Below are 11,384 nucleotides of genomic sequence, written 5' to 3' on the forward strand. Positions count from 1 at the left end.
AGAGAGAGAGAGAGAGAGAGAGAGAGAGAGAGAGAGAGAGAGAGAGAGAGAGAGAGAGACTTAGATATGAACCTATGCGTTTGTATGTGAGGGGCTGGTTAGTACATGATAAATGTAACATCTCTTTGAAACAGGGTCTCAGTATGCAGTTCAAGCTGGTCTTGAACTCACAGCAATCCTCCTGCCTCAGCCTCTCAAGTGCTGGGATTACAGGCTTGCGCCACCACGCTTGGCTTGTAGCATTTTAAATCAATGAGAAAAGACTATTCACTAGTGAATATTGGTACAATAGGACACTTCACCTCATAATGTAAATCAGAACAAAATCCAAATATGGCTACAGTGTAAATTTTTAAAAATGGAAACAAAAAAGCACTAAAAAATCTAGAAGGAGAAAGTCAACAGGAGGGCACCAGCGAGTGAGAGGCCACACAGCCGTGGGATGCAGACGGTGCCTGTGGAGGGAGCAAGCAGGGGAAACAGATGGGGTCTGCTGCCTGGGGAGGCCCTGCAGGCTGGACCCAAAGAGCACCCACGTCTGGAGGCTGCAGGCACGACAGAGGTTGGGGAGCTCCAGAACAGAGGCAGGAAAACGGGGAGGTTAGCTGAAAGTCTGTATATGGAATACTACCTCTGCAGACACATGACTGTAGGAAAATGTTCCTCTCCTAGGCAAAAGAAAGCAGATCCAAGCGCTCACTTCAAAACACTAGAGAACCTTTCTGTGGAGAATGAGGACAATTCCACTGCATGGTTAGCCCCTGGTAAGAAAGGTAATCCCCTAAAAATGGGATTATTTTGAAATCAGCAGACAAGGAAGCCTGACTCCGTTTGTAACCTTAATTTCCCTTTGCCATGTAATCTAACACCTTAGCAATTCTGGGATTAGAATATGGGTCTCTTTCGAGGGTCATTATTCTGTTTATCTCAAAAAACGAATGTGCACTTTAATCTGTTTCGATAGAGGAAAGAAAAATTTTACCTGGTAGCCATAGCAAGCAAGAAAGAGATAAGGATATGAGGATGGAAAGTTGGTAGAACAGGAAATATAGGTAATTATTATATCCAGCTAGCACAAATTAGAAGGAATGTGGAAGAGCAGAGGGAGAATAGGACATAAAGGAAGTATGTTACACACTCATGTGCCTCAGTACAGAATCTATGTTTAACGTCTAAAGGTGAAAAATCAAGGAATAACAGCATAAACTCATCACTTATAATTATGGAGGGAACCACCAGAATTAAAACCTAGGGGGTTAAATCATTTGATGCGTGTGAGTCCGGGTTTCACATGTAAAGCTGGGATAATAATACTGACCACCAAAAAGTGCTGCTAAAATCTTAAATGAGTTAATATATGTCTGCAGAGTAGAGACTTTTATGAGTTACATACTTAAAAGTTCATCGTTATTAATTCCGTCACCATGCCCATATATTTGTCGGCTTACTCTCAAGAAAATGAGAAAGAGTACCCTGTTGCATTTGTCTGCTTGGGCTTCCAGCAAAAAGCACCACAAAGCGGATGGGTTAAAAAAGCCCAACTTATTACCTGACCATTCTGGAGGCTAGAAGTCTGAAATTGAGATAACAGCGGGGGGTGTGCGTATGTGTTTCCAATTTTCGTTTTTTCATAAGACAACAGTCATATTAGATTAGGAGCCACCTTGCTACGGTATGACCCCATCTTACATAATTATATTTGCCATGACACTATTTCGGAATAAGATCACATTCTCAGGTATTGGGGTCGGAAATCCAACATGGCTTTTAGGGAGGCATAATTCAATCCATAATACCCATGCTGCCCAGGGTCAGGGAAAACTGGCGTGCTCATGCACTGATAATGGGAGTATGAATTCTTTAACCTTTCAGAATAGCAGTTTGTCAATATGTATTAAAATTTCAAAAATAGGTCTATTCTCTGAAATAGCAATCTCAATATTCTGTCTGCATACGACACAGATAATTACATGGGAGCAGAATGCTGTATGAATAAGGAGGGTATTCACTGTTTTGTTTATAGCACTAAAACAAAACATAGGAGTACATAATTGGCTAAATAGGTTATGATTAATATACATGAGGCCATTAAAATGAAGATGATGTTTTGCTAAATTTCACAATGAAATGCTATACTTCCCATGGACCACAACACACATATCATTGTTAAGAATTTTCAGGGCTTAGAGGAAGGCATTTTATTTTTTTTTATTTAAAGCAACCAAAACAGGTAATAATGAATGTGTGTTCATTCTGATTGTTAACACAGTGTTACTAAATTTTGTGTTTATTATATTTGGATCCTTTAATCTAGTGACACAAAAATGTGTTTTAATATAAAATTAAATAGAAGCAGTGTACAAAGTAGTATCCGTGATAGAGCTCCATTTATATAAAACATATTTATATAAACATAGAAAGAGAATATTCTTAAATATCACAATATTCAATAATTGGTTAATGTACCAAAATATTCTAGGAAGATTTTTCTAGAAAGTAGAATTAAAGAATACAGTTGTCCTTCTGTATCCCTGGAGATTTGGTCTCAGCAACTCTGTGATACCAAATCCACCAATGCTCAAGACACTTGTATTAAATGGCATAATATTTTCATAGAGTGCATGGACATTCTCTTTTATACTTTACATTATCTCCAAATTGCTTCTAGTATCTGGTACAATGTAAATGATATATAAATAATTTTTATACTGTATCATTTAGGGAATAATGAAAAAGAAAAAAGACTGTATATTTTTAGTACAGATGAAGTTTTTAAAAACATTTAAGAAATATAAGATTGATCGATCTTACATTTCTTAAGTGTGGTGGACGGAGCAACATCGCTGTAGATAACAGCATGTAATGTAGCAACGAGTGTTCATTCCTACCATTTTGTTTTGAGGTCAGGTATCTTTTTTGTTGTGTTTGTTTTGTTTTGATTTTGTCTTCATTGTTGTTGTTTTGTTAGTTTTTTTATCTTTACAATAAAAAATAAAAAAGAGAAAAAACATATTTAATATGCACTTAGTAAGATATAGAAAGCTGACCATATTTTAATTTCCAACATTAATTCATCCATGTCTTCTTAATTTTCCTTTCATGAACGTGATGGATTGCCCATTTGATTACGACGGGACAGTGGTTTAACTGAGGAAAACGGGCCAATGATTGAGCTCAGAAGTTGATTTGAGATAGGTAGTACAGAGGAGGGATGAGGATTTCTAAATCCTTTTTGTCCTTCAAATCCACTCGCAATGTTACCATTTTCAGGTCCCTACCCCTAGTCGGGGGGCACCCAGGATAGGGGAGAGACAAGATCACACGCTGTGACACCTCGAGATAATGGCATATGTCCAGATAATGAAACAAAAGGACACGGGTACCCTACTTCATATGTCATCGTGGATTCTCAGCGGCCAGTGTGGCTTGCAAGATAATTCTGAAAGCTTCCATCTTCCCACAACAGAACTATTATGTAATATGTGGGCCCTGGAATAGATCCCATCCAGCCAAGCACTCCAAACTTGCTTGCGTTTTCAGGATGCCACCTTCCCTAGGCTCCTAGAAGCTCTCAGTTTACAAACGGACAAATTTTAAGGCTACAGAAGGAGGATCTAGTTCCATTTGTTTGTATCTAAGAATTAGCTATTGGGAAGACCTGGCAGGTTTTACCAAGCAACATGTTTTTCTGAAGGAGGTGATCTGTTTGAGAAAACAATTCCATGGCTACTACCCAGCCATGTTCTGACCTCAGATGGGATTATGAACTTGTGACCTCACCATTGGCTGAGTTTTGATCCTATTTCATGTAAGCATTTGCTTAACTCAGCCAATTACATGAAATAGGATCAAAACTCTCCTCTCCCACCACCATGTCCTCCCTCTCTTTTCTTTTCTACCATAACTACTTCGACCTTCTGCCTGATTCCCCAAGAGGCAGCAGGCATGGTACTTAAGATGCACTGAAGAGCCAATCTGCCTGGGCCAGATTTTGGCTCTGCCATTACATAACTGTGATGTGGGGAAAATGACTGACCATCTGTGTGTCTCAGTTTCCTCACTGCAGCAGAACCTCTATCACAACACCGTGTTTCAGCACTCAGAACAGTGACTGCATATGGCACAGTTTAAACAAACACTCATTGAATAAAACAAGGAAATACCTGTACTAGACCGTATTATCTCTGTCCCAACAACATGGCCCAACAGGTCATACTGATTCAGACGAGAGCCATCCTGCGCCACTTCCACCGATTTGTTCTTCCCAAGAGTCCAAGAATAAACCACTTCAGCAGTTGTGTAGGCATCTAAGACAGAGAAAGGTCAGGAAGGAAAAGTTGAAGAGAAAGGAAAATTATGGTCCATCATACTAAACTCACATGAGATTTAAATACAACTTCCTACCCCCAAAAGATCTGGGTATGACTTCTGTCTTTAATTGAAATCCATCCACGCAGCTAACAAACACCTTTTTAATGACTAGTATTTTATATATCACACACATAGAAATTAACCCAAATTAGTCTCTTCCTCCAGTGACTCACTGCCAATAATCTTTCCTTTTCTTAAAAGCTCAACTCTAGGAGCAGGGGAAGAATGACTAAATGCTACTTCACGAAGATGGCACAAACTCAAATGCCTACAGGGGCCAGATACTACCTTAAAGGAGTGAATCAGGCTAGTTGCAAGGAAAGTAAACTGCCAGAAAAGTAATAAAATTTTCTTTGATTCATTATGGTTGAGCATATGAGATAAAGCAAAAAAATATTCAGGTTAGTGGTATTTTAAATTAAAGAATGAAAGATCCAAATTAATAACAGCAATAATTAATGATCACCATTTTCTTTCACAACTTCTTTACTACTAATCTGATGTGCAAGCCAGAAGCTAGATAATTTTTATTTGCACCACGGTGTTAATGTCAGATCTTATATTTGGAATTCCAATGTCAAGGTCAGAATGTCCATACTAACAGAAGTACAGGGAAGGGAAATGCTGGGGAAATGAGGTGTAGTTATTTACTTTTAGTCAGTTTCTTAGAGGACTAAGTTGATCACAATTGCTTCTTGATACAGCAGGTTTCATATCTGAGGTGAGGTGCTCTAATAAGAGCATCTGGGATTATAAGGGGAGCTCATCATCGTACTGTTCATCCCTTCCCTCAAAGTTTTTACTTGTTTGTTGTTCAAGTCGCTAAGGAGTGTCTCCAGCTCATGGTGACAACTGCTATGTCCATAGTGTGCTCTATTTAAACATTTTGCCCAAAGCGAATAATTTCTGGTGAATCTGCCAACGAACAAATGTGAAATGTTACTTCCTGAGAAAATTCTGTAGCACTGGGTGTACATTTTATAATAAATCTGACGCTAGATCCATATCTCACAAACTTAACAACAATGCTTACTAGCGCACTAATAGTGATGTGCTTATATTGTACTGTTTAGGACTTTTCTTCAATACAGCTAAGAAAACCAATTCCTGATTTGCTTAGAATGGGCAACATGCACCCCAAATTCTTCATTCATATCAAAATTTTCCTTAACATCATGAAAGAAATGTATAACCATATGGCGTTTATTCTATCTGTTTTCATATGCTACAAAAGAAAATTTCACAAAAAATTAACTTTTCCACATAATTTGCCTTATATATGGTCTCAGCCATTTCTTCAACACACCAACAACACTTCTTCTTTGACATATCATTTATGGTGCAATTGATAATTTATAAATTGGCCTCTATGACATTTGGATGCCCGGGAAGGTATATTGCATTTTCCAGCAGCAACACTTAATGCATACATTCAGACACTAAACTTATTGAACTTTCAATCTGTTTTCTTTAAGATTCCAATTGGACATCTTGTCTGAGCAGTAGTCTTCTCTTATTTGTGCTTTTATTTTCTAAGATTTCCGTTATGTGTGCTCTGTATGGTCCCAAAATACTGATAGCAAATTCCAGAAAAAAGCAACTTGTATTTTAAACTGCATGCCATTCTGAGGAACATAACTGCAGATCACGCTGCTCTTATCCTTCCTGCTTGGGACGGTAATCACCCCGTCATCCAGCACATGCACAGCGCATGCACTCCTCGCATTAGTCACTTAGCGGCCACCTCAGGTGTCAGATGAACTGTTGGGATAGTGCACTGCTTAGTGTTCAAGTAACCACTATGTTGTACCTAACACTATGCCATAATGCCTACGTCCTTCGTGTTTCATCATCTCATTGTATAGGCACAGCATCGGTTCACACCATCACAAGAACGAGTGCAGGACAAGAAGAGAATGTGAGAGAGAGAGAGTGAGAGGTCATACTTACATAACTCTTACACAGTATGTTGTAAGAACTGTCCTATTTTTAGTTATTATTATTAATTTGTTACAGTGCCTAATTGATAAATTAAATTTTATCACAGATGTATATGCACAGGAGCAAACACTGTATACACAGGGTTTGGTACTATCTACGGATTCTGAAAACCACAGGAAGTCATGGAACATATACCTAACTGATAAGGGGGACTAATGTATGCCAGTTGTGGTTTCTCTGATGGTTGCATACTTTTGATATCTGAAGTTTAGTTTTTCAACAAAAGCATGCTTTGTATGCATAGTAAAGATGTTGAAATATTTTTCATTTCTATGAGGAAATGCAAACTCTCCCATCTGTTAGAAAACACAACCATCTCAGTCTTTTCGTTTTTCTTTCAAATGACAGATACAGCTCAAAGAACTATTGCACATACATTCCTTTCAATTGTACTGGAAGCCCTTAATTATAAGTGAAATAGGAGTGCAGATGAACTGATTAACGGCAAGTGATGTTGGAGCTCTTTTCTCATGCAGAAAAGTAAATGATAGAGCTTATGAGGAATTGGCAAGTGTGTGCAGTCTACAAGGGACAGCCACTAATCAGCCTCAGCTAATTGTGATCATGGAAAATTTGAAACTCGTGTTTTCAGATCTTCTGATTTCATAAAATAATAAACAAATCTGGAGTCTTATGTGACATGTCCAAAATTTCAAATCTTGGCAGATGATTTAAGAAGTGATTAACAGTGTATATATCAAACATATTGCATCTACAGCCCCAATTTACAACCTCTAATCGAAAGACTTCCTCTTACAGATGGCTATGGGTTCTTGTGATTCATTCTTGGAAACAAAGTATCCTCCCTGGCTACTGCTGATCTTGGACTTTCAACTGGAATTATCATTCTTTAAATTAATATCACTAAGGAGAAAGATAACCCTTCTTAGTAATCTTCTCATGTGCTTACTTAAAATTTATTTTGATAGCAGTGAGGAATGTCACCGTGCTATCAGTGAAATGTGACTACATAAGACATTTGCCCTCTGTGCCCACCTCGTACTTTTAGTGTTTAATATATATACTTGGGGTCCCCTTACTCCTGCGCAGAGAACCACCTACATATGCCTTCCAACCTTTGATACTAAGTGCCTGTAACATTCTCTGTTTAAAGGGCAAGGCAGTGTTGCACTTAATCTACCCAAGAGTTTTGACAGTGTACACACACACACACACACACACACTTGTTCAGGTAAAGGGTAAATGATCGAAGAATTTTTCTTTACCTCTAAGAAAGAAAAAGAAGCTTCTTCTAGGATTTCTGAAGTTAAATCCAGTACCCTGAACAGACATCCCTGAATGTTAGTCCTAAAAATCTTAGATTCTGTGTAGATATGACAATACATTGTGCAACTAACAGTGCCTTAAAACTTCAGTAGGCCTAGATGGCAAGTTGTTTTATGCCCCCCAAATTTAATATCCTTCCAGATAATATATGGGAACAGAGGGAATTGTGGAAAAGTATTCTCTCTGTAATATGGAAATCAAAGCAGAAAAGGCATGAACTAATGAAGGAAGAGAAGTAAGAAAGAGAAGTCAATTTTTCAAAAGCAAACGGAGTGCTTGGGTGTAGCTCAGTGCGAGAGGACGTGTTTAGCATGCTGAAGACCCAGGGTTCACCCTCTCTGCCTCCATAAAATAAAGCAAAGCAAACAAATCAAAAGATGCTTGATTGAATGTCTCCTTAAAACTGACCTTGAACCAGCAAACAAATGGTAATAAGGCACCATACCCCTCATCGGGGAGTGTACAATCTGTTGAAGGAGATAGAGCATAACAGAGTGCAAGTCTGAGCACCAGAAGTGTGCCTGCGAAAGATCACCTTCACTGCAGTATTAATGAGTGGCAGGACAGGGTGCAACTGAAGCCAAGACAGCCTCTACAAGACCACCCCAATATTCGGGCTGGTGACTCCTAGGGCTTACTGCTTACTAGTAGGCACTGGATTGAATTGAGTGAAACAGGAAATTTCAGAATTAGGACAGGGTATAACTAGTAGCTTTTCCTGATGGTTAAAAGTGCAAAGAAAGAATTTTAAGTGTTCCAGATGACTTTGAGATTCTACCTTTTCCAAGCACATGAGTAACGATGGAATTCACTCACCCTCTGTGGAGCAGAATTCTCTTGCTTTATACTTTCTTTTCCTCTTCTCCTTCCCCCATGGCCCTTGGGCTCCTTTAGCACCTCACCTTTCCTCTACTAGGGCCCTGCTCCTTCTCCTCTAATTATTCTACTTTCATGGAGGACCCAGGGCAGGGTATGTGGTGATAGAATAGTTCAGAGAGAATATCTATGAGACAATTAGAACTGGTATATGCCTGGAATGGTTCTCTCGCTACATTTTCATTCTCTATAATGAGGAGCATCTCCTTGTGTTATGGTTTAGATAGCCCAAATGTCCCAAGTGTTTGGAAGGTGACTGGGTCGTGGCAGCTCTGTACCTCACTTGCCTTCAGGAGGAGGTCACTAGAAGCATGGGGTGGAAAGGTGTGCTCTTTCTCCCAGCTCCCCGCTTCTCTCTGTACTTCCTGCTGCCATGGGGGGAGCAGCTTTCCTTCCCCATCATGCCCTCCACGAGGTCGTTTCTGTCCTAGAGCCAGCCAACCATAGACCGAACTCTCCCCAAACTGTGAGCCAAAATAAAACTCTCCCTACTTAAATTGGAACTGTCAGGTATTGTGTCCAACAATGGGCAAGTGATTAACACACTTTGCCTTTAATTGTTCTGCCAAATGTCTTCTTTTGTTACCTGAGCCTTGCTGTGTGACAGATCTCAGGAAAGTTGGAAGTAAAAAATATCCATCCACAGTAGCACCAATAAGAAAGCGTATCTTTGAATTCACATTGTGAGAGACTGATTATTTACTTAATTAGTTGATTCAGTCATTCAACGAGTATTAAGGCATTATATAGTAAAGTTTTAGAGGTCAGAAGATGGTTGAGGCTAATACATGGTCTAGCACAGAAAATGTTCCATGTGTACCTAAGAATACCCTACATTCTGATGTTGGATAGAGTGCTCTGTAAGTCTTTTAGGTCTAGTTGGCTTGTCCTGTTGTTTCAGTCCTCTGTTTCTGCAGTGGTCTTCCAACATAGTTGTTCTGGGGTGTTTTTGTTTGTTTGTTTTTCTTCCGGTGTCAGGAATCGAACTCATGATCTTGCGCTTGCCAGGCAGGCGCTTTGCCACTGAGCTAAATCCCCAGCCCCCGCAACACAGTTGTTCTATGCATTATGGAAAGTGGAATGTTGAAATTTCTGGTTATTGTTGCTCAATTCTCATCAATTTTCCTGGCGTATTTGAGAGCCCTGTGGTTAAGTGTATCTATCTTTCCGGTTATTACACCTTCCTGCTGAGTTGGCTCTTTAATCATTACAAAATAGTCAAAGCTTCTAAAGAATGGAGAAGAGGAGGATGGGAATAAATCTCCCTGACCTCACTGAGAACCCATCCCTTTTTTGAATGACACTCCTCATGTCATTAAAAGGTTTTGGCTAATCTCCAGCGTTTGGACAAAGTTTGTAGTGACACTTTTCAAAAATCACCTCATTGCTTTTATACAGAAGTACATTTTCAGAAGTCCTTGCTGTGTCATTCCAGAATTGCTTCCTCACTAACAGTTTTAAGGTTAATTTTAACTGTCCAAATACAAATTTAAAAATTTAAATCACTTGCTTCTTGACATATTTTATTTTGCTCCTGAGATAATGCACCATTACATTCACCTGCCGCATCCATCAGATTTATTGAATTATTCTCTTTTCTCTATGTTATCCTGATTGAAGAAACAGTTCCTGATCACTTCTCTGAATACAGTCATTTCCATAGTGGTCTTATCTAGCCTTATGGCTCTATATACCATCTATAAATTAGATACCCAGTCCAGATCTCCTTCTGGACACTTTTTATATTTTCTGGACAATTTTTATATTTTATCTATCTCAAATCTGGAGCAAAGTAGTTTAGAAATTAACGAAAGTTTTTAATGCATGCAAGAATTACCAATAGATCAAAGATATAAATTTGAAGGAATCTACTGATGTCGTCAAAACCAGAGCTGAAAACACTGAGACACTGGATTAAAAGTTGTGAAATTTGCTGATATCAAGCTAAGAGTACATAGGATTTAAATGCACAATCTCATAGACTGGTTTTGCTTTATACATGTGTGTGCTGGGGCTCTATGCGCCACTAATGTAAATCTTTTTTCAAACTTAGATATACATAAATCTATATGTGTAATATAGTATACAATTATCCATGCACTATATACACATATGTATATATTACTCTGCTTGCAAATCCTTAGAATATTCTTCAGAGAACTAACAGGTTTGTGGAGTAAAATAAATCATTAAGCTGATCATTTCAACGTGTGAGTCTATCAAATTTAACTTGCTAGGAGTTCCACATATTATTATTCAAGTACTATCCAATAAAATTTACTGACATTCTCCAGTGTCTAAGTATACTCAATCTTCTAAGAATACTTCTAAACTTGTTAATAATGACTAAAGTCCATTAAACATGTTGGAAGTATGCTATGACTAACATTTAACAGCGAGTCTGCTGGAAGATAAAATAGGAAAAACAAAAGAAGCATTGGCATAAGCAAGAACTTTCTGAAAAGAATGTAAGTTGCACAAAAAATAAAACCAAGAATCAACACATAGGATTCTATCAAATTACAAAGCTTCTGTACAGCAAGGGAAACAACCAACAGAGTAAAGAGCCAGCCTACAGAATGGGGGAAAGAAGTTTTGTCAGCTACTCCTCAGAGAGAAGACTAATATCTAGAATATATATTAAAATCTAAAAAAATTAGATCCCCAAAATGAAAGACACAAACATTCCACTGTTTAATGGACAAGTGAAAGGATTATCTTTAAAAAAAGAACAAATGTACGGTATGAACATAAAGAATATTCAGAATCTTCGGCCATTAGAGAAGTGTAAAACTAAACAGCACCGCAATTCTATCCTACTCTAGTAAGAATGGCTGTATCAAGGACTT

The 11,384-nt window shown here is 38.4% G+C and overlaps 1 protein-coding gene across 5 annotated transcripts in view; it reads right to left on the minus strand.

The window, feature by feature from the left end:
• The window catches only part of Gabra3 (gamma-aminobutyric acid (GABA) A receptor, alpha 3), a 231,802-nt gene that overhangs the window by 29,457 nt on the left and 190,961 nt on the right, over positions 1-11,384 (minus strand). For all 5 annotated transcript variants that reach the window (XM_005406450.2, XM_005406448.1, XM_005406449.2 and 2 more), the window contains exon 7: positions 4,164-4,307. In XM_005406450.2, the coding sequence (XP_005406507.1) occupies positions 4,164-4,307 (144 nt within the window). The remainder of the gene's footprint in view (positions 1-4,163; positions 4,308-11,384) is intronic.

Source organism: Chinchilla lanigera, unplaced genomic scaffold, assembly GCF_000276665.1.
Source record: "Chinchilla lanigera isolate Chin_1 unplaced genomic scaffold, ChiLan1.0 scaffold00097, whole genome shotgun sequence".
Classification (NCBI taxonomy): Eukaryota; Metazoa; Chordata; class Mammalia; order Rodentia; family Chinchillidae; genus Chinchilla; species Chinchilla lanigera.